General features: G+C 42.4%; 1 protein-coding gene across 1 annotated transcript; it reads right to left on the bottom strand.

The window, feature by feature from the left end:
* Nucleotides 1-385: 385 nt before the first annotated feature.
* Nucleotides 386-16718, bottom strand: LOC309620404 (zinc finger C4H2 domain-containing protein-like). The gene is made up of 4 exons (XM_082376745.1): nucleotides 8151-16718; nucleotides 6387-6559; nucleotides 5345-5507; nucleotides 386-2703 (listed from the first exon to the last, which is right to left on the bottom strand). The coding sequence occupies exons 1-4, from the start codon at nucleotides 8304-8306 to the stop codon at nucleotides 2590-2592; spliced, it is 606 nt and encodes a 201-aa protein (XP_082232871.1). The 5' UTR covers nucleotides 8307-16718; the 3' UTR covers nucleotides 386-2589.
* Between the last annotated feature and the right edge of the window lie 7812 nt (nucleotides 16719-24530).

The following is a 24530-nucleotide window of genomic DNA, read 5'->3' as shown; positions in this document are numbered from 1 at the left end:
GATTGTTCCCTTCCCATTCAGAGGTGTTCCCTGGGAAACAGCTGACCTGGCTAGTTGTGCTGCAACTGAATTGACAGATCTGATCTCCAGTGTGCCAAAGATGCAGAGCAATGACCACTTCTCCTATACTTTACAGGGACCTGCTGAGAGCTATACAGGTTAAAGTGTACTCCAAGTTACACAGCTGAGTGTCCTCCCTTTGCCCAGAGTGAGTCTAGGCCACCTTAAAAGCAGGCTTGTAGCTGAACAAAATCTGGGGTGGTAGAGTAATGTCAGCTAAGACAAATAGTGTTTCTTTTGACCACTCATCCAATCTACCTGGTGCCAGAGGCACAAGGAGTAGAAGTACTTACTATATGCCTGGCATTGAGTGCTTACTATATGCCTGGCATTGCTCACAACAGTGCCAGAAGTAGGTACTGTTATTTTCCCCATTTTTCCAGATGAGGACACTGAAGCACACAGAAGTTTCTGTCAACTGTTGGGTTTCTGGAAAGCACTGGGACAGTTTAATGTACAGGATATTAATTAGGGAGCCCTTGGGATCAACACTTGCAGAAGAAAAGGGAAGAGAAGGAGGCAGTATTGGACAGAGGGAGCTATTGAACTGCAACTCAGTCTTAATGGAAACCACAGTACACCCACCCATGGGGAGCTCTGAAGCTGGTATGACCCTTCGGAGTTGTTCCCAATTGTATCCTCATAGGGGAACAGACCTTTACATTCCTGCATCAGTCACTGAATTCCTAGTCCCTGATTTCTAGTTCAGAGTTATTTCACCTACTCCTGTGATCAAGCCATCCCAAAAGGGAGACAAGCTTAAAAAAGTGATCATGGAGAAAAAGTAGGAAAAAAAAAAAGGACTCTGGAACCAGACAAATCTGTGTTCAAATCCTGAAACTTCTCTTACTAGCTGTCTGTTTAACTCTGTACAAGTTATTTAACTTCTCTGAGCTTCAGTTTACATTTTTGGAAAATGGCAATAAGAATACTTAGCTTGAAAAGTTGTTTTGAAAATCAAATACAATCATCTATATAAAGCATCTTACATAGAGACTTGACACAGAGTAGGCACTGAATACATGGAAATTATTATAAAAATAGGGTAAATTATTATGCGGCAGTGTGCCTGGTTTTCTCACTTGTAGGGTGGAGTGAATAAGAGTAAAGAAGAGCTACCCAGAAGGGGAAAGGGCATTACATCTTTTCTGTTACCTGGTACTTGTAGGCACTGAGTCAGCATTTACTCCAATGAACAAATGTTTATTTAAAAGGATTTGTACAGACATAACGCTCTTACTTTCAAAGAGCAGAGGAACCTTTTATATATTATGAACACACAGACACTGTGGCAACTTAAAACTACAGCTAAGAAAGGAAGGAAAAATATCCCCCCCTCCCCAGCCAGGAGCTAACACTTTTTCAGTCAGTCAGCCCCCATCCCTGTCCCTTAAGTTTGAGAGCGACTTGACTAGAGATGTGGCTTTGGAGGAGGGAAGAGCTGTAGGGCTTGGGGAGCCTGGTGCCTTTTCTTTTGAGAGGGAAATCCACCTGCACAATCCACAGGAAAAGGGGTGGCCAAAAGCTGACCTGAGCTGAGGCTGCCTTAGAGAAGAGAGACTGGAGTAGAAGTCCCACCTACCTGCATGTGTAAAGTGACTGGCATTCACTTGAATCTCAACCCACTACTCTGACCTCTAAGATATACCATTTGAGTAAGTGCCAGAGTAATGGTTTTGAACAAAAGGCAACACAAATGTCAGCCTGGGGCCTCTACAGCCTAAGGCAGCCCCGATAGCAGAGCCCTCAGACCAATGACTTAGGCATCGAGTTAGGCAGGACTTGTGGAGTGGGTCTGGCTCCTTGATTTCACTGTGGGGAACATCTGCTACTGATTTTCAAAAGCTAGGTTTTATTATGGGAGAAAAGCCCACAGATTTTAGGATCCCCAGACACATAGCCTGGTACCTGAGAACTTTAGTATATCTGGGAAACTGCCAGGTGGTGGGGTGGTGAGCTCAATAATAACAGCCAGGCCTCCCAAATGAATATGAAAAGGAGAGCTTGTCCAAGCTACCTCCGGGCCTTGAGGAAGAGATGAGGTTGGGGGTGGGGGAGATAAATGCACCAAGCCTATTGAAAAGTCCAACAAGAAGACTGTTGTCCCTTCAGAGCCTAAGGCAAAAGTACAGGGAGGGGGCACACTGGAGCCTTCACCTGAAACAAGATATGGGCCTCCCCAGGCCCTCAGGCCTTAGGCCCCAGGCCTCAGGCACAAGAGACAGAGAATCACATCTGGGACTTCTGCCCTTCCCTTAGCTCCAAACAAGGGCAAGGGTTGAAATGTGGGTGAGAGAGAAGGGATCTTCAGACACAACTGTCATTAGCACCTGAACCACATCTCTTCCTAAACCAGAAACTCCAAGAGCAAAAAGAAATAAGAGCAAAGTGAGAGAGGGGTTGTGCTTCCATCACATTAAATAGGAGACTTTGTAGAGGTGGGGAAGGGTTGTTTCACATGGAGACATCAATCACTCTGGCCAAGGGGAGGGGTTATGAGCAGCAGAGCTCTAAGTGTTCTCCCTCTTTTCATTCATCCTGCTTCCGTTTTGGCTTTTTGGGGTTCCTGGACCGACTCTTGGCTTTGCACAGAGGGCATATAGGTGCATTCCGGTGAATTTGTTGATGACATGACAAGCAGGCCTGGTGGGGGGCACAAGACAAAGCAAGTTAGTGGTCAGATTCTTCTAGGCCATGGTTCATCTTTCCCAGGGGCCCCCACAAGCAATTGCGATTTCCCAACAGAAAGAAGCAAGACCCAAGTAGCGAGTCCCAAGTAGCGAGATCTGTGCTGGATGTAAGGGATGCAAAGGATATAAGGGAGTGAGAGTCAAAGAGGGGTATTGAGGAAAAATATCCAAAATTTGGCAATAAGGCAAAATGTGAATTGCATATTCATTAAGCATTATACTGGAGCATGGTCTAACAGGCTCACTCAAGGATTATTTAATTCTCTAGGACAGGTATCAATAAACTTTTTCAGTAAAGGCCAAGATCGTAAACATTTTGGACTTTCTTTTCAGGTCATATGATTTTAGTTGCAACTACTCAGCTCTAACTGCTTACATAAAAGAAGCTATAGACAATACATAAACAAGCAGGCATGTGTGTGGGCCAATAAAACTTTATTTACAAAAACGGGGAGCAGGTCACACTTGGCCTATGGGTTCTGGTTTGCTGACCCTTGCTCTAGGAGAATGTCTCTTTGTTTGACTATTTACTACTTATTTAAAAAATTGAAGTATAGTTGATTTAAAATGTTGTGGTAGCTTCTGGTATACAGCAAAACGGTATAGATGATAGATAGATAGGTAGATAGATAGATATTCTTTTCTGTTATGGTTTATTACAGGATATTGAATATAGTTCCTTGTGCTATACAGTAGGACCTTGTTGTTTATCTATTTTATACACAGTAGTCTGTATCTGCTAATCCCAAAAGCCTAATTTACCCCTGTCCCACCCCCTTTCCCCTTTGGTAACCATAAGTTTGTTTTCTATGTCTGTGAGTCTGTTTCTGTTTTGTAAATAAGTTCATTTGTATCATATTTTATATTTCACATATAAATGATATCATATGGTATTTGTCTTTCTCGGTCTGACTTACTTCACTTAGTATGATAATCTCTAGGTCCATCCATGTTGCTGCAAATGGCATTATTTCATTCTTTTTTATGGCTGAGTAGTATTCCATTGTATATATGTACCACATCATCTTTATCCGTTCATCTGTCGATGGACATTTAGGTTGCTTCCATGTCTTGGCTATTGTAAATAGTACTGCTATGAACATTGGGGTGCATGTATCTTTTTGAATTAGAGTTTTCCCTGGATATATGCCTAGGAGTGGGATTGCAGGATCATATGGTAACTCAAATTTTAGTCTTTTAAGGAACTTCCATACTGTTCTCCATAGTGGCTGCACCGATTTACGTTCCCGCCAACAGTGTAGGAGGGTTCCCTTTTCTCCACACCCTCTCCAGCATTTGTTATTTGTAGAATTTTTAATGATGGCCATTCTGACCGGTGTGAGGTGATACATCATTGTAGTTTTGATTTGCATTTCTCCAACAATTAGTGATGCTGAGCATCTGTTCATGTGCCTATTGGCCATCTGTATGTCTTCTTTGGAGAAGTGTCTATTGAGGTCCTCTGCCCATTCTTTGATGGGATTGTTGGTTTTTGTGTTATTGAGTTGTATGAGCTGTGTTTATATTTTGGGAATTAAGTCCTTGTTGGTCGCACCATTTGCAAATATTTCCTCCCATTCCGTAGGTTGGCTTTTCATTTTTGTTTATGGTTTCCTTTGCTGTGCAAAAGCTTATAAGTTTGAATAGGTCCCATTTGTTTACTTTTGCTTTTATTTCTATTGCCTTGGGAGACTGACCCAAGAAAACACTGGTACAATTTATGTCAGAGAATGTTTTGCCTGTGTTCTCTTCTAGGAGTTGTATGGTATCATGTCTTACATTTAAGTCTTTAAGCCGTTTTGAGCTTACTTTTGAGTATGGTGTGAGGGAGTGTTCTAACTTCATTGATTTACATGCAGCTGTCCAGCTTTCCCAATACCACTTGCTGAAGAGACTGTCTTGTCTCCATTGTATATTCCTGCCTCCTTTGTCAAAGATTAATTGAACGTAGGTGAGTGGGTTTATTTCTGGGCTCTCTATTCTGTTCCACTGACTATAAATATTTTTCCATTAAATAGTATACTATTTGACTATTTACTATTGATCAGGGCCCAGATGCTGTGACTTAATGTTGATAAGGCACAAATGGTTTTTGCCCAGTAGAGATGCAAATTATTTTTGTTCCAAAGAAAAGGTAATCACAAAGATTACAGTTTTATTTTCCTGTAGGACATTAACCAGTTCTGGATTTAACATTGCAAACTTATTTCGGCATTCCTTTCCTTCCCTGACCTGACTATATAATTATCTGTTCCTCTAATGCTTCTGGAACCAGCTTTGTAATGCTGCTGGCTCCCTCGTTAATGACACACGTTCACTATATATTTGTCCGAGTCACGTTTCTAACTTTCTGAAAATTATACTTTAGCAGAGCCTGCCAATCTCCCTGCATTCTAACCCCTCTGGGAATATGAGGCAACAAGACCAGTGGCTCTACTACAGCACACATACACACCACCCCTTCCTCTGTGCCCCAAGCGAAGGCTGTTTTAGGAAGACCCCAAATAAGTAAGGCCAAAGACCCAGACCCCGCCTTCCATGGGGCTGCTTGAGGATACCTTGCTTCCTCCACAGTCCATACCCAGCTCACTCACCTTCATAGGTGGGGGCTGCTGCCTGAAGGTGGCTGTCTGCCGAGTGTCCTGCTTCCTAGCCACTTGGAGTTGTTGGGCGGCAGCGGCTGCGGCGGCCAAGGATTCAGGGATCGGGGGCTCCTGAGGCTCCGTCTGCCACTCTGCTTTCTGCTTCTCAAAGTAACTTTGGAGATGAGAGACATTAGCTGGATCATTCTGAAAGCAAGGAGAACCTTGCCCCTCTTAAGGACTCCATGCTACAGAACGAAGGGGGTTGGGCTGTGGCTCACTGTAGGAAGTTCCTGCACCCTCTCCAGCACAAGGCTCTTCTCCCTGGGTGCCAGGCCCACTGTGTGTTGGGAAGGGTACTCCTCCTGCTCCTTGGCTCTGACAGGCCCAGAAAAATAAAAAAAATCCCAAGGCTAGCCAAGTCCTCAAAGGGCATTTGTCTACCCTCCATCCCATGATCCTTTGCAGTATTCCTATTAAGTGTCCTCAGGCCTCTGCTGGCATACCTCTAGGAATAAGAAGCTCACCACTTCCACAGGCAGCCTGCTCTACCTTAAGGAAGTATGTTCCCTTCTATTCCTTCTACTGAACTGAGCTCTGTGTCTCTGTAAAGTAAGCCTAGTTCCTAACTCTGGGTCTTGAGATAAAGTTCCAGGCTAGCCCCTGGAGGCCATGAAAGCTCACCCTTCTGTGTTTTCAAGGTTTCTGGACACCCCTTCTAGACCTTGACTTGGGAAGTGACCTCTTAAGAGTCACAGATGCATACACACACAACGAGTCATAGACATAGTCTTGTATTGTCAAAATTGCACAAAGAACTTTAAAAGCCATCTAGTAATTCTAGTCTAATCATCTAACAGCCCAACACAGAGACTTACCCAAGGTCATGCAATGAGTCAGCCACTGACAGGCCTGGGGCTAGGACTGGGTACCCTGACTTTCAGACCAGGCTTTATGTGTGTATATATATATGTGTGTGTGTGTGTGTGTGTGTGTGTGTGTGTGTGTGTGTGTGTGTGGTGTATGTTGCAGGGACAGGAGGCAGGCAGCTTACTCCAAGGAGAGCTTCTCCTCCTCTTCACATAAGTCAGGGAGCCTCTGCAGGCCCAGAGTCATGCGCAGGGCATCCACATGTTCCTTCAGCGGCTTATACTCATCATGTAGCCGCCGGGTAGACTCTAGCAGCTTGTTTAGGTCATTCTCAGACTGTTTGATGGTGTTTTCCATCTGGAACACAGAGTGAGGTAAGCACAGAGAAAAGACTCCAAGATTCTCAGCGAGGCTGTACAGCTGAGTGGATAATAGCACAGGCTCCAGAGCCAAACCAATCTATGATCAAGTCCTCAATCCACTATGTATTCTATGTGACTCTTGTCAAGCCTCAGTTTTTTCATCTGTATAATGGTGATAACAATCATACCTACCTCATATAATCTTGGTGAAGATTCAACGATTGAATTCATATAAGCGCTCAGTACAGGGGCTAACACAGAGTAGAGGCTCAATTAGTGGTAGTTATTATTCAAATATAGCATCTTAGAGCTGGAATGGCCCTTAGAGCTCATGTAGTGCACCCCACCACCATTTTACAGATCAGAGAATTGAGACTCAGAGAGAAGAAGTAACTTCCTCAGAGAAATGCTTCCTAGGAGCAAAGTCTACATAAAGACTCAGGGCTTCTGCCTCCCAGGCCAGTGGCTTTTCTCCTAGATCAGTGGTTCCCAAAATGCAGTTACCAGATCAGCAGCATCAGCATCAACTGGGAACTCATTAGAAATGTAGATTCTCAGGTACCACCCCAGATATAAGCAATCAGAAATTCTGGGGTGAAGTCCAACAACCAGTGTTTTAACAGGCCCTCTAGGTGACTCATGAGGCATGTTCAAGTTGGAGATCCACTGGCCCAGATTTTCAGCCCCTCTGTGACTAATACCTTGTTTATTTCTCTATCCTTAGTTAGCTGGCAGCAGAACTGCCAACTCCTCATGAGACCCTGATATCCTGTGATCTTGTGACACAGAAAATCCCAGGTAACTACTGTCCAAATTGCATTCATATTTCCTTTAAGACCCTAGGCCTGGCAATATCAGGAAGTATATATTGCCACAGAAATGAGTTTCCCAAGAATAGAAACTTAGCTCCTTCAAACGTGATTAAAAAAAAAAAAAATCTCATTATCATAGGCTCTAAGGGTTGGAAAGGGCCTTACAGGTCAGCACCTCCAACCTCCCTCCTGGTGAAGGAATCACCAATACTGTAGCCCAGACAGGTGACCATTCAGACTCTGCTTTAATAACTCTAAAAAGTGGGGGACTTATCACCATAGCAGGCAGTTCATTCCCCACATTCCAAGGGTCTCCAAAAGAGAGACTGTAATGAGGGAGCCCCAGTTTGGTAGGCTGGCAGAGATGGTTTGTTTGGCTTAGTTGGAAGCTTTGGAGCCCTAAATTTAAGTTAGATCCCCAAGGCATCTGCCTGCTCTGCTTTTCCCCAAGGCTAGCTCTCAACTCCTAGACTCCCAGAATGAGAGCACATCAGTGCTGAATGAGACCTCAGAGGTGACTGAATCCCTCTCATGGTACAGAGAAGGAAAATGAGGCCCCGAGAGAAGAAGGAACTTGTCCAGTGATATACAGTCGATCAGTGACAGAGCCAGGGCTGGGTCTCAGAACTCCTGGATTCTTCCATTTCACCATAGCCTGATGCCTACTCCCCCAAGTTGGCCACAGCCACATCTCAAGGAGAGTCCACAGCACTCACTACTGCCTATTCCTCCTCAAAGGGCCCAGAAATAGGCTTCAGGCAGCCACCCACATACCACATTGATATCAGCGTGGATCAGTCGGAGTTCCTCCACATGGGCCATCTTCTTCTGTAGCAGGAGGTCCATCTCCTGCTTGTATTCCTTCAGGTGCCTCTCCTCTGATTCAAGGGCCTCAAACTCAGCCTTCAAACGGGTCTTGATCTTTTCCATCTGCAGGGTCTTGTTCCTGCCATTCCCCAAAATGAGGAAACAGACCAGCAGGAGAAGGCAGGAAAAGGGAAATGGAGTACAGAGTTAGAGAAATGGAGTACAGAGTTAGGCCCTGAGCCAGGGCTATCTTGTTAAGCCATCTTTCTAAGCTTCCCTCTCTTCAGGCAGAGGCAGCTTGAAGCCATCCCCACAAAGACAGGAGATTCTTTCTTCTAAGATAAAAGCTCAGTGGGTCTCGAATGGGGATGATTTTGTTCCTTGATGGAGCATTTGCAAACGTGGGGCAGGTTTTAGCTGTTAGATTGATTCAAGGGACAGCACTACTGGCATTTAGTGGATATGGGCCAGAAATGCTAAACAGCCTCTCAATGCACAGGAAAGTCCCACATCACAAACAACTCCCACCCAAGATGCCAACCATGACCTCTTGAGAAACTCTAGAGCAGCACTATCCAATAAATTTTCTACAATGATGGAAATTTTCTGTATCTATGCTTTCTAATACAGTAGCCACTAGGCACATGAAGCTACTGAGCATTCAAAATATGGCTAGTGCAACCGAGGAACTGAATTTTGAATTTTATTTAATTTTAATCAATTGATTAAAATTAAGTTTAAACAGCCACATGGGGATAATGGCTCTCATATTGGACCGCACAGCTCTATAGGGTCCCCTCATCAGTTCCAGAAGAGGTAGGAGACGGGAAGAACTGCAGCTCATTTCTTTTCCTAGAAAAAATAAAACCTATTTCTGGTTGTTAAATCCCAATTGCATACCCTCTGGCTCAGTAATCCCACACCTAGCAATTTATTCTAAAGAAATAAGGCAGGGAAGCAAAAAGTTAATACACAGGGATATGCTTTCTGGTCTATGGGCAAAATTGGAATATTTGGCAGCCACTAAAAGGAATCATTATGAAGACTTGTGACATGGAAAATGTTGAAGATACTCCATGAAAAGGTATATACACTAGGATTGCAATTTCAAAATACACATGCATGTGACTAAACAAAAGGAATTGGCAAGAGTACAGTTTCAAGGATCTTTGAGACCACTGAAGCCTGCCTAAGTGAAAGAGCCACAAAACTTTGGAAGGAAGCCCCTCTAGGGCACACTGTTGCCCTCCCACTCACTCTCTACTCTCTGGTTCTCAGGTTCTGTCTAGCCATCATCCGTTACTCAGATTAGGCATCTCCTTTATTCTGCCTCAGTAGCTGGCTTTCTCCTCTGCCCCAGCCCATCCCATGGTTACTCTTGCTCCACACCCTGGCCTCTGGCCTCTGACCTCAGCCTGCTTCTGTGTTCATTCTCTCTCCTTTCTTCAGCATTGCCTGTGGCTCCTGCCTCAAGAGGTGGCCCTCAATGGCACAGAACCACAGAAAGAATTATGTTAGGTGGGTAGGATGACAGGAGAAATTTTTCTTTCAATATTCAAAAATTTCTTTTCAAGTTATTATATTGCTTTTACCTTAGAAAAGGTTAAAAGGATGGGTGTTATTATCCCATCTGTAAAGAAGGAAATTGGGAGTTCAGGATGGTAAGTTGCAGTAAATGGGATGCTGGGATTTGAACCCAGGGCTCTCTAACACCACCCACTACTCCACACTGCCCGACTGGGGTTACCCAGGCTAAGGGGCATAAACATATTGAGGGTTCTCGGTATACCTGTTCAACTGCCTTGCAGAGGGATGATAGTGATTTGTACTGGTCAGTTAATCCACTACTTAGAGCCCCCTCCCATCTAGACTTCTATTCTCTTCCTCTAGATTGCATACAGAGCAGTCTAAACTTCACCTATCCCTACCCCAATTTACAGATGGGAAAACTGAGATTCAGAGTGATATAGTGTCTCACCCTGATTCATACAGCCAGTTTGTGGCAGTGCTAGGCCTAGAACCCATTTCTGCAGGCAGAGCCATAATTTGAAAGGAACATGGGCTTTAGATTCAGACGTGGGTATAATTCCTGGTTCTGCCCCTGACTAGCTATTTGTCCTTGGACAATAAGAATAACAACTATATTTATAGTTTAATTATATTCATTGAGCACCGATTATGCACCAATTATAGAAGGCTTAAAGATACATTCATTCAACAAATACTTATGGAACATCTATCATGTGCCAGCCACTGTACTAGGTGCTAGAGATAGAGCAGAGAACAGGACAGCCTGTGGACAGGGATCTTCATCTAATGAGGAAAATAGACCCTGAACACATGTAAAACTAAGTGATAAGTAATATGGATGAAATGCAGAATGCAATGGAAAGACACACCAAAGGGTTCTAACATAGTCTGAGGGACACTGTAGTCAAGGGGGCTGTCACAGGAAGCTCCCCTGAGAAACTGAGAATGTGACATCTAAGCTAAGACCTGGAGAATGGGTCGGAGGTAGATGGTGGGTAGCAGGTAGACATAGAGGAGAGCAGTCCAGGCAGAGAGAATACTATTTGCAATGGCCCTAGAACAGAAGAGAATATGGCACATTAGAGGAACTGAAAAAAGGTCAGTGTGGCTGGAACATCTACTGCAAGAGGTGTGTGTGTGCGTGTGCGTGTGCATGTGCGTGTGTGTGTGTGTGTGTGTGTGTGTGTGTGTGGTGTGGTGTGGTGGGGGCTGTCTGAGATGAAACTAGGGAAGTTGCCAGAACACAGCCTGGAGATTGAGATGAGGAGCGAGTACTTTTATCTTCAGGAGAAGAGGGAATCATTGCAGAACTTTAAGCAGCAGGAGAGTGACATAATCTGATTATCTCTTTTCACTTTTCTCAGCCCTGGTCTCCTCATCAGTAACACAGGAATAATAATAGCACTCACCTTACAGGTTCTTTGCTGAGGGCTAAATGAGCTAAGACATGTAAAGTCCCCAAGCAGAGTATGTGGCACGTGGTGAGCAGTCAACAAATGATAGTACCTGTCCCTCCCCACACTGCCCAGCTCTTCTGCTATGGTTATCTCCTTTACCACAGTGGTTTAAACTTTGTTATAAAGAGCCTACAATGGGTAGGATGTGTGTATAATGTGTGTGTGTGTGTGTGTGTGTGTGTGTGTGCACATGCATGTGTGCACATGTACTAGCATGAGTAGCAAGGTATATTACCACTTATTAAGACTATAATAATAATCATTAACATAAGTCACCTCATAATGTCAGTATGAATAATGGCATTTTATAGGGCTGGCCCAAGCCTTCCTAATTTGTAATCAATTCAGTTAAGATGCTAGCGACTACTACTAAATGAAATCAGGGGTGAGAGATCTCTCTCACTGACACTTCATAGAAATCAACATAGTACATCTTTCCCTGCTTGGATGAGTGCCTTTTATCTAATCCTCCCTCCTCCATCCATGTCCAATTCTGCTTATAGACAACCCCATGTCGTCAGGCAGAGGACACTGCAATCCCAGATTAAATCAAAATAAACCAAAGGTTTTCACCTGGTGGGGTCACAGTTAAAGTGCTGCCTGGAACTGGAAAATCAAAGGCACAAAGGCTTCCTCAAAAGCACCGTGGTATTTCCTCTCCTTCGGGAGGAGGACTGTCACCAGCAAAATGGCAGCTTTATCCTTTGGGTATGAGGGCCAGGGTAGCCACAGTCCAAGGTGTTTTGGAGCCTTTTTCTATTGTCCACTGTGGCAAGAAATGGCAAGGACTAGGGACCCTGACTGAGGGGCAGAAGGGCTAAGACTCCTCGTTATGAGAGGGAAGCAGAGTTATGAAGATGGAGTTCAGAAATAGCCTCTATTTACTGCTATTTCTAAAGTCAGTTTCTCGGGGGCTGGCGGGGAGCCCGGCCCATGCTTTAGTGGAGGGACAGCGGTGTCACTGCAGCCTTTGATGGTACCACTGTTACCTCTCAGCAGTGGTTTACCAAGGGCCGGGCAGTGAGAGCAGTCCACCCCAGGTGCGGAAAATAAAGAGGTGCATTGTGTGCAGAGAATTAAAAAAAATTAATAGAACCAACTAAAGTTGGTCTGCTCTTTATTATCACCATGCACTGACAATTCTAAACAATGTCCACTGAAGGACATCTGGGCTGATTCCAGTTTTTGGCGGTTATGAATAAAGCTGCTATGAATATCCAACTACGAGTTTTAGTGTGACCTTAAGTTTTCATTTCTCTAGGATAAATGACCAAGACTGCAATTGCTGGTTTGTATGGTAATTGCATGCTTAGTTTTTTGAGAAACTGCCAAACTGTTTTCCAGAGCGGCTGTACCATTTCACATGCCCGCCAACAATGTATGAGTGATCTAGTTCCTCTATGTGGCCAGCCATTTTGCTTGAACTGTTTTAAAAGGTATATGGAGATACCTCAAAGTGATCTTAATTTGCACTTCCCTAGTGGCTAGTGATACTGAACATCTTCTCATGTACTTATTTGCCATCTGTATGTCCTTTTCCAAAAAATGTCTGTGCATGTCTTTGGCCCATTGGACTGTTTGTTTTCTCAGGGTTGAGTTTTGAGAATTCTTTATGTGTCCTAGATATGAGTGCTTTGTCAGATATGAGGTTTGCAAATATTTTCTCCCATTTATTGGCTTGTCTTTTCATCCTCTTAACCAGGTCCTTAGCAGAACATTTAAAACTTTTTTTTGATGAAGTCCAATCTATATATATATTTTATGGATAATGCTCTGGTGTCATGTCTAAGCGTCTTCACTAAGCCCTAGGGTCTGCAAATTTTCTCCTATGTTATCTTCAGAAAGTTTTATAGTTACATTTATGTCTACAATCCACTCTGAGTTAACTTTGGTACAAAGTTCGAGGTTTAGGTTGAGATTCTTTTTTTTTTTTTGCTTATGGATATGCCATTGCTTCAGTACCGTTTGTTATAAAGACTGTCCTTCCTTTGTTGGATTACTTTTGCACCTCTGTCAAAAATCAGTTGGCCATACTTGTGTGGGTCAATTTCTGGATTCTCAATTTTGTTCCAATTACCTATGTGTCTGTCCCTTTGTCAGTATCACGCAATCTTAATCACTGTAGCTATATAATAAGTTTTGAAATCAGGAAGAGCGATTTCTCCCATTTATTTTTATATCTCAAAATTCTTTTGGCCATTCTAGTTCTTCTGCCTTGCCATATAAATTTTAGAATAATTTTGTCTATATCTACCAAAAATCTTTCTGGCATTTTGATGGGAATTTTATTAAATTTGTACATCAATTTGGGAGGATTGGCATCTTTACTATATTGACTCATCTTCCAAACCCTGGATACAGTGTCTCTCTCTATTTAGATCGCCTTTGATTTGTTTTATTAGCATTTTGTAGTTTTCAGCATAAAAGTCCTATACATCTTTTGTTAAATCTTTGTTACACTTAGGTATTTCGTGTTTCTGAGTGCTTGTAAGTGGTTTCATGTTTTGTAATTGTAGTTTCCACATGCATATTGCTATTTTTTTTTAATGCTGATCTTACATTCTGCAATCTTGCTGACCCACGTGTTAGATGTAGGAGTTTTCTGGTTTTTTGTTTTGTTTTTGACTTATCAGGATTTCCTACATAGACAAATCATGTTATCTGCAAACAAAAACAATTTTATTTCTTCCTTTCCATCTTGTACACCTTTTATTTACTTTCTTGCCTAATTGTCCTGCCTAAAACCTCTAGTGCTATATGGACTAGCAGTGCTGAGAGTGGACATCCTTGCCTTGTTTGTGATCTACGTAGGACAGCATTCATTCTTTGACAAGTAAGTGTATTGTTAGCTAGCTGAAGGGTATTTGTAGATGTACTTTATCAAGTTGAGAAAGTCCCCCCACCCCCATTCCTAGTTTTTTAAAGAGATTTTATCATAAATATGTGCTGACTTTTGTCAAGTGCTTTATCTGTATTAATTGACATAATCATGAGATTTCTCTTCTTTAGCCTTTTGATATGATAAATAACATTAATTGATTTTTGAATAACAAACTAACCTTGCATCTCTGGAATAAACCCCTCTTGGTCATGGTGTCAATTTTTTTTAATATATTGCTGAATTCTATTTGCTAATACTTTGATAACGATTTTTACATCTATAATCATGAAGGATATTAATTTATAATTTTCTTGCATTGTCTTTGCCTGAAATTGTTTCAGGGTATTAAGGGCTTCATAAAATAAATGGAGATGTGTTCTTTCCACTTCTGCTTTTTGGAGAGACTGTTAAGAAATGGGGTTAATTCTCTTTAACCATTTGGTAAAATTCTCCAGTGAAACCAAATGGGCATGGAGGTTCTGGTTTTGGGGGTTGCTACTTTACAAATTTAATTTTCTAAATAGTTTCAGGGTTATTCAAATTATCTATTTTATATCGGGTGAGTTGTGGTAGTGTTTTTTGAGAATTGACCCATTTCATGTAACTTGTAATGAGTAGAATTGTTCATAGTATTCCGTTGCTATTCTTTTGAAGTCTGTGGGGTTGGTAGTGACATTTTCTGTTTCATTCCTGATGTCTGTAATTTGTGTCTTCTCTCTTTTTTCTTTGTTAGTGTTGCTAGAGGTTTTTCAATTTTATATATTTTTTCAAATATTCAGCTTTCTGTTTCATTGATTTCTCTACTTTTCTTTCTGCTTTTAATCATCAGTATCTGCTCTTATCTGTATTATTTCCTGTTTTCTGCTTGCCTCGGTTTTATTTTGCTCTTCTTTTCTAGTTTCTTGAGGTAGGAGCTTAGATTATTAATTAGAGGCATTTCCTCTGTTCTAAAGTAGGCATTGGTGCTACAAATTTCCCTCTCACCACTGCTTTTGCGTCATCCCATTTTGATACGTTCAATTTTCATTTTGATATGTTTCATTTTCATTTTCACTCAGTTCAATGTATTTTTATTTCCCTTGAGACTTCATCTTTGAAACATGCGTTATTTTAGAATTTTTTTTATTATTATTATCCTTTTTCCTGGTATTTTTTTCTGACTTCTTGATTTCTAGTTTGACTTTATTAATGTCAGAGAACACACTGTATTTCCTGTCTTTTAAATTTGTTAAGAATTTTTTTTTTTTTTTGTATCCCAGAATATGGTCTATCTATATTGGTATATGTTCCATGGACACTTGAAAAGTATGTGTAGCCTGTTGTTGGGTGGAATGTTCTATAAATGTTAATTAGATCCTGTCATTGATGGTGTTGTGGAGCTCTATACCCTTGCTGGTTTTCTGTCTAGTTCTATCAAATGATAGATGTATGTTAAAGACCCCAGCTATAATTGTGGCTTTGTCTATTTCTTCCTTTGGTTCTGTCAGATTTGCCTCTCGTATTTTACAGTTCTGTTGTTGGTGTATACCCATTTAGGACTGCCAGGTCTTCTTGGCAGACTGACACTTTTGTCATTATCTAATGTACCTCTCTGTACCTAGTAATTTTCTTTGCTCTGAAGTCTACTTTATCTGATATTAATATATCCATTCCTGCTTTCCTTGGATTAATGTTTCCATGGTATATCTTCTTTCATTCTTTCAACATACCTATATCTTTATATTTGAAGTGAGATTCTTGTAGACAGCACATAGACAGGTCATATTTTTTAATCATCTTGGCTGATCAGTATTTGGATTGCAGTATTTAGGCCATTTATATCCAGTGTACTTATTGATAAGTTAGGACTTAAGTGTATCATTTAATTTTTGTTTACTATTTGATCTCTCTCTTATTTGATTCTCTGTTGTTTCCTTTTTGCTGCCTTCCTATCTTTAATTGAATGTTTTTTGGAATTACATTTTACCTATACTGTTTTTAAGTGTATCTTTTTCTATAGTTTTTTCAGTGGTTGCTCTAGGTATTATATTTCATAATTTATCATAGTCTTCTCTGTCATCTTTTTATTAGGGTGAGTGAAGGGTAGAAACATTACCTCCCTTTATGCCCCCTTTACCCTCCACCATTTATAATATAACTATCTGAAATATTTCTCCTACATAAGAGTTATGTTTGTAGAGAACCATATTACTGCTTCCACCATCAGAAATGATTTAGAAAACTAAACAGAAGAAGGAAAATGTACTGTATTTTAATTATATTTTTACTCTTTCTCTTGGTTTTTCTTCCTTCCTGATATTCCATGTTGTCTTCTTTTAGGAAAGATTCCTTTAGCTATTATTATTTTAGGGTAGATCTGCTGGTGACAGATTCTCTTAGTTTTCTTCATCTGAGAATGTCTTAATTTATTCCTCATTCTTGATGGATATTTTTGCTACATGTAGTATTTGCAGTTGATAGTTCTCTTCTTTCAGGACTTGAAAAATCTTGTGCCACTTCCTTCTGGCTTCTATATTTTCTGATGAGAAATTCACTGTCATTCAAACTATTTTCACCTATAGGTAAGGTGTAATTTCTCTTTGACTAGTTTAAGGCATTCTAGTTTTCAGACATTAACCATGATGTGTCTTGGTGTGGATTTCTATGAGTCTATCCTCTTTGAATCAGTTGGTGTATATCTTTTGACAAATCTGGGGAGTCTTCAGCCATTATTTCAAATATTTTTTAGTTTCACCCTCTTTTTTCTCTGTAGACAAGACCTCTCTGTTGTGTAATTCCTCCTCCTTCCTTCCTTATGCCTTCCTTCCCTTTTATCCCCATTTCCTACATCATTTACGCCCCACACAGGCAACCATTCAAAACTACTTAATGCCTATTTATTGTGTTGCATGTGTTCTTCTAAACGGTAAATTATTGATGTATATTAAGGAGAGAAAAGGAGAGGAAGAAGGAGAGGGAGAGGGAAAGAGAATGAGAGAGAGAGAGAGAGAGAGAGAGAGAGTGTGTTATGGACTGAATCATGTCCCTCCAAAATTCATATGTTGAAGCCCTAATCCCCAATGTGAGTGTGTTTAGAGGGGGGCCTTTAGAGAGGTAATTAAGGTTAAATGAGGTCATAAATGTGGGACCCTAATCCAGTTAGACTGGTGCCCTTTGAAGAAGAAGAAGACACACCAGTGGTTGCCTTCTCTCTGTCTCTACAGGTACAGAGGAAAGGCCATGTGAAGACATAGCAAGAAGGCAGCTGACTATAAGCCAGGAAGAGAGCCCTCACAAGAAAGTAAATTTTCTTGCACTTTGACCATGGACTTCTAGCCTCCAGAACTGTGAGAAAATAAATGTCTGTTGTTTAAGCCACCCAGTCTGTGGTATTTTGTTGTGGAAGACTGAGCAGATTAACACAGATTTTGGTACCATGAAGTGGGGTACTACTTTAATAAAAACCTAAAAATGTGGAAGTGGATTTGGAACTAGATGAGGAGTAGAGGCTGGGAGAGTTTTCAGGCGCATGCTAGAAAAAGCCTATATTGCATTGAAGTGACTGTTGGTAGAAACATGGACATTAACGATGCTTCCAGTGAGGTCTCAAAGAGAAAAGAGGAAGATGTCATTAGAACCTGGAGAAAAGGTGATCCTTATTATAAAGTGGCAAAGAATTTGGCTGAATTTTGTTCTAGTGTTCTGTGGAAGGTAGAGCCTGTGAGCAATGAAATTAGATATGTAGCTGAGGAGATTTTTAAGCAAAGTGTTGAATGTGAAGCTCAGCTGCTTATAGTAAAATGCAAGAGGAGAGAGAGAAATCAAAAGAATCATTAAGCAAGATGAACCAGAACTTGAAGATTGGAAAAATTCTCGTTCTATCCATATTGCAAAAAATATAAAGCATCTTCCGGAGAGAACACCAAGGATGTGGCTAGAAAACCACTCCTTGAGGAGATTACACATGATTTTAATTAGGTATCTCAGCAGAAGTCAGGAACAGAGATGGGATTATACAAGCACAGTCACTGCCAGCATGGACCAAGGGGAGCAGAGAGAGGATGAAATAAAGGAAAGTTTTTGGAATCTACAAGGCAGGACAATAGAGTTACTTAGCTGCAAACATGCTTCATCCTTCAAGTAAAGGAAAGAATGACACCAAAGGTGATTAAGGGATCATCAGGGCTGCCATTCCCACCATTGGGTCTAGACCTAACCGGCTCTGGGGGCAAGGCTGTTGCCTCCTCAGTTTCAGTGGGCCAGGCTGCCTCTGACTAGTGCCTCAGGAGAAGGGCAACAGCAAAGGGCTGTGAGGGAGGGGGTGATACTGCCCAAAGCATCCAGCCAAAGATTATTCTCCAGCCTGAAAAATCTAATGAAACTTGCCTTGCTACGTTTTGCACTTTCTTGGGCTCTATCATCCCTCTCTTCTTTCTGATTTCTCCCTTTTCAAAAGGGAATGTCTATCCTATGCTTGTCCTACTATTATACTTGGGAAGCAGATCATTTGTCTGGTTTCACAGCTGGAGAGGAATTTTGCCCTTTGGATGAATCATACCTCAAGTCTCATCCAAACCTAAATTAGGTGATATTTAGATGAGACTTTTGACTGGGCATAGGTTCTGGAGTGCATTAAGACATTTGGGGCTGTTGGGAAGGGATGAATGAATTTTGCATGTGAGAAAGACATGCATTTGGTGGGAGGCATAGGGAGGAATGTTACGGAATGCATTGAGTCCCCTAATATACATATGTTCAAGCCCTAACCCCCAAAGTACTTCCAAGTACTTTGAGGGAACTTTTAGGGAGGTATAAGGTTAATCTCCAAAATATTTGGAGAGAGAATTTTAGGGAGGTGTAAGGTTAAATGAGGTCATCACAGTAGAGCCTTAATCTGGTTGTATTGACGTCCTTATAAGTAGAGGAAGGGACGCATGAGCTCTTTCTGTCTCCACACAAGACCAGAGGAATGGCCAAATGAGGACACAGGGAGGAAGCAGCCATCTACAGGACAGGAAGAGAGCCCTTACCAGAAATCAAAATTTCTGGTATCTATATCATGAATCTCCAGCCTCCAGAACTGTGAGAAAATAAATGTCTGTTATTTAAGCCACCCAGAATGTGTTATTGCTTTGTGGCAGACTAAGCTGACTAACATGCGCGTGCCTGGGCGCGCGCGCCTGGGCGCACGCGTGCATGCATGCACACACACACACACACACACACACGCACGCACGCACACACACGGTATAGACTAATGATAACATATAGTTTTCATATGGCACTCTGATGTTAAGATCCAGGATTCCTTGCTTCTAAGTGTGGTCATCCACCACATTTTACCTGTCCACACTTCCAAGGATAAACTCTCACTTTGCTTCTATCTCCCCCCTCCACAAACAATACTTTGATGAATATTCTTGTGTCTGTCTGAGTAAATTTAGGTGGCTATATCCCAGGAGTGGGAAATCTGGCGCACAGGTAACATGTATTCTTATTTCAAGTAAGAAGTGCCAGTTTGCTGTTCAGGATGGCTACACCAGTTCACACTCCCACCAGTAGTGCATGAGGGCACCTGTTCTCTGTGCTTGTACTCAGAAAGGAGGAGCAATGGGGAAGCTTAGGGGATGCCCCAACTGGAGACCTGTAACAGAATGCACCCTGAGCTGGTCTCATTTCTCTCTTAAACAACCTCTGCCTGACTCACCTAGCAGCTCTATCTTACCACCATCAAGATCTGATTAAGAGCTTTGCCTAGTTATTGTTGCTCTGCCCACCCCCATGACCCATCCCTGATCTCTGGGGGTTAAATAGAATTTTATCTGAAGGTCTCTGTATGTATTTGGGCATTTTCAGTGAAGCCAAATCCTTGGCACAGACAGCAGCCAAGTGATTCACATACAGCAAGTGGTACTCACAGACCAATGTGGGTAGGACCTGAGCACATGTGACTCTCCAGGCTGGGAGGGACCTTCGAAGGCATCTATCATCCCTTTGCCAACCACTGCTTAAGTGCTTTCTATAATATCACTTCCAAGTGTTCAATTAGGCCTTCCTTGAACAACTTAGTCACAGAGCTCTCACTATTTCTCTAGACAAACCATTCCTTCTATAGGCAGCTCCAACAATTTGAAAACCCTAGGGTCACACAGAACACAGATCAGATGCTCCTTGTCCCCCCCCCCCAAATTCATTCTCCTCCCCCTCCATAATAATAGAACCCCTGATTTTCATCTGGGCATGTGACACCTGGACTAAGGGCTGTATTTCCCTCTCTCCTTTGCAGTTGTTTGTGGCCACGTGACAATGTTCTGGCCAGCGGGATGAAAACACATGTGATGTGTGCAACGTCTAAGCTGTGACCCTAAAGGGAAGGAGTGTGCCATTCACTTCTCCTTTGCCCTCTTCCCACTGCCTAACATGTATACACAACATCAAGCCATCTTCAACCCTGTAGATGAAGGCTACACCCTGCACATGGTGAAGCAACAATATAAAAAGAGCCTGAGTCCCCAACACGGAATAACCACACAAACCACAGGCCGCTTGTTCCCAGACTGATAATGTGAGAGAGAAGTGAACTTCTGTCTTGTTTTAACCACTGTTAATTTGGAACCAAGTTGGATTAGCTTTACCAATAAACATCCCAGTTAACTGGCTACTGTATTTATTTGAATCTAAAATGCCATTGGACATAGGGTACACATTATCTTATGGACTACTAAGAGAAAAATGCTACCTATTATATTATGACAAAATGTTTTCTTTTAATTTAAATGTTCATTTAATAGTTGTTGAAAGAGCTCTGGTAGACTGATTTAAGACACTATTTTAATCAGACTTTTCTAGTCTGAGTCATTTCTCATACACAATAACCTTTTATTTCAAGGGAAAACCATGATGAAATATTTTTGAAGATACTTTAAGTGGCAATTAAAGTCAACACATACAGTGATAATCATGCACATAATTCAACTGAAGGGATGATAATATGAACAGCCATGGCCAAGTTCGCATGTGCTCATGCATGAACAATAACACAATTCCCTCTTGGCCAATGGCAGTTGTAAGGTAGAATTGTATTTAAGACACATCCTGACTTTAGATTTTTAAAATATAAAATATGTGTGTATTAAATGGTGAAATCTGGTCCTTTAAAACCAAATTTGGGGAATAACCTTCACTTCCACTCTAGTCAAAATAGAGTAACGGGGACCAGATTTACCCACCTGTGCAAAATAACTAAAAGCAAAACAAACAAAAACGCCAAGACAAAACATATGAAAAAAACGGTGCTCAAATCATTGGACTTCAGGCAAGTAAGGTCAGTGATCTCTGAGAGATGGAAAAGCTTAGATGAGCCTGAAGATTGCCCCATCCTACTGCCTAGAGAAATATTCTAGACTGCAAGACAGGGACGGGGAACGCAGACAGAGCCTGGCCATCTCCCTCAATTGAGGAAATGGAGCTATGAGTCTGGAGAAGCCAAGGAACCTGGAGTTCACAGGAAAGAGTTTTGGAGAGGGGAGACCTGTGTAGAGAGAGAATGCTTACAATTTTCAGAGGCTCCCCCTCAAGTACTCACTGAAATATTGATCAGCACATGTGTGTAAGGAAACTAACTACCTGAAGCCAAGGAAAGAACCACCTCAAAGGATTAGAGGAAACAGTGATCAGAGCCCACAAAGGGCTGAGAATAGTTTTGCTTTCATTTTATAGGAAAATAAAGCAAAAATAACCAAAAAATGAAAAAAAACACAAAAAGAACCCACCACCAATTTGCTTATGACCTATAATGAAACTGTAAGCAACTTTCAAGCAAGGAACAGATTGATTAACAGATCAACTATAACATGAACTCTTGCTTTCAATATTCATTGCACAATTGTCATTCTTCTCCTCCCCTTCCACTTCATGTTGTTTTAGTTTGTTATTTTGTTGCCCATGGTTTTACCTCATGTTATTTCATTTTTTATTTTTTTACGTCCAGTTTTTTCTGTGTCACTTCATGATGGTCATAGTCATACTTTGTATTGGTAGGACTATGTTTAGATACAACTCAGGTTCTTCTGACTCTGCCTGTGTCTCTTAATATCACTGTTCATTATCTGTGGTTATTGCAGCAGCTATGTGAACTAACTTTGCCAGGTACATTCAAAAGCTATGGCACAGGAATAATTTTCCAAAAATGAAGTTCATTAAATACTGTATTAGTGTCTAAAGAGACTTCTGCAGAATCACTCTCCATGGAAATCTTGTCTAACCTGAGGGTCTCCAGTGTCCTCATTAAACTTAAGTTTGAAAATGAACAAGTGATATGGCCCCAAGGTGGCTTCCAGAATAAAGGATTATAGGTTATAAATGTGTGAAATCAAATGACCTTTGCAATGCTACTGACATGTATACCTCCATCATCTGGACCTTAAAAATAATAGACAAATGAATGGAATTATGCTTGGAATTTCTTACCCTCCCAAATCTGTAGCATCTCAGTTCCACAAAAAGGAAGTGCTGACTTTCTGATAGTTCCTACTGTACCATCAAAGAATAGGAAGCTCTTTGACAGGGTGGTCTTTTCCCCTTTATATTGAAGAGGCTCATCTACTAAAGCTGTCTCCTTAAATTAGGGGCCTGTCCTTGCATCTTTGCAGGGACAATCATTTGTGATATTTAGAGACAATGAAGTTAGGAGCCTCCTTACAATCTGAGCATTAGTGAATTCTTCTGGGTAGGTGAGAAAATGAAGGAAATGAGATTGCTGGTCCAGACTGTGGGTTGTCCCTATGTAAGCCGAAGAGGTTGGAACTCAAATCCTAGATCCGCTCTTATTCTGATGGTCTACCTCTGTCTCAGTCCTTAGCCTAATGGACAAAGAGCATGACAGAGATTTCTTCCAGGGCCATAAAAAGCTAGCTTCCCTGGTACCACATTCCACCTGAGCCCACTTATCTCAGTGTCCCAACAAAGAATCCCTCAGGAATTGGACACTGCTGAGAGGAACAGGAAAAGGACAGACACCTCCCAGAGGTGTGGTTTGGGTTAAGATAAGAGTAGGAGAGAGGCACAGGATAGCAAGGATGTTATCCTGTGGTAAGCTCAAAGAATCGCAAGGGACATCATACAAAACTCCCAGCCGGAGGACACCTCTGCTGTAAATTCCCTTCAATCCAACCAGCAGTTACCCAGCACCTCCTCTGTGCCATTTTAGACACCGGGACAAAATAATAAATAAGGTCACGGTTCCCATTATTAAGGGGTGCACCTCTCCAGAACCCAGAGCTGGGCAACTGGTTCTTGCCTGAACCTCAAATCGTCTTTTCACTTCCTAAGAGGCAAAAGCCTAACATTAAGCCAGTTCCCCCACCTCCCGCCTGACTTGCAGTTGGTGTGTGGCTTCAGGACTAGCAGTGGTGGGGGTGGGAGGAACAGGGCAGAGGCAACTGGGACGAGGTGACATGATTTCATTTGCCACATTTCTCTGTTTGTGGGCGTACCCACGTGACCACATCCCCCTAGATAATGTTGAACATTTCCAAGCTGCGCTCATTTGCTGAGCAAGACTGCACCAAGAGTGAGCTTCTGTAGCCGCAGCAGTCCCCTGCTGGCACGCTGCCCCCCCCCCACCGCCACACATACACACACACACACTGCCTTGCACCCTTGAAACAGGGGCATCATCCAGAGCCCAGCCCAGTGCCAAGAGTCTGTGAACTACACAGCTAGGGGGCCTGCTCACTCTTCAGATGAAAAGATGGGTGGGTTGTGGGGCTTTGGCACTGGCTAAAGAAGCTGGTCTGCGGGGTGGGATGGGGAGTCAAGAGAGAAAGAAATAGCTCCAAGTGTGAGAAAACACTTGTAAGGATGAGTTCTGTTTGTGCGTGTGGGTCCCGCTGTACTTGCAAGGCTTTGGGGAAGCCGTGTTGGACTCCAGATGGGAAAAGTGCTGTGGACTGGGAGTCCAGAAGCCTGGGGTTGCTCCCCAACCCAGCCTCAACCTTACAGCTTAACCTTGAGCAAGAAGGCTTTATTAACCTCTCCAAACCTTAGTTTTCCCATTTGCAAGAACCAGGCTCAGACTCTTGTCTTTTCCAGCTAGTAATGCACCTGAGGGCACCCAAGCAATGTGCACCTGTGCCAAGGGCTGTGGAATTGAGGCACGGTGACAGAGCCCATCCCATAGGGGCGAAGGCCGTCTCCAGAATGGGAATGGAGTATGTGGGGGCGGGGTTGGGACGTTCAGCCCCGCGGCACCCTTGTGTGGATCCAGCTGCAGCTGTGCACACAGTTGGGGTCCGCGGGCCCTCCCACTCCCAGGGCTGCCGCCTCCTTCCAACTGGGCCAGCGTCCTTTTGGCATTCCTGCGCCCTAGCTATGGCAGAGGGACCCCAACTTGCTAGATATAGCTTCCCAGAATGCCTAGGCTCCTCCCTGGCCACCCTCTCCCCAAGATGCGCCTGCTCTGGGATCACTGTTGGAAAGGGAGGGGGAGGGGAAGAGAGC

This window comes from Balaenoptera borealis, assembly GCF_965194805.1.
Source record: "Balaenoptera borealis genome assembly, chromosome: X".
NCBI lineage: Eukaryota > Metazoa > Chordata > Mammalia > Artiodactyla > Balaenopteridae > Balaenoptera > Balaenoptera borealis.
Note: the sequence above shows the minus strand (reverse complement) of the source record. Positions and strands in the feature narration are given on the sequence as shown.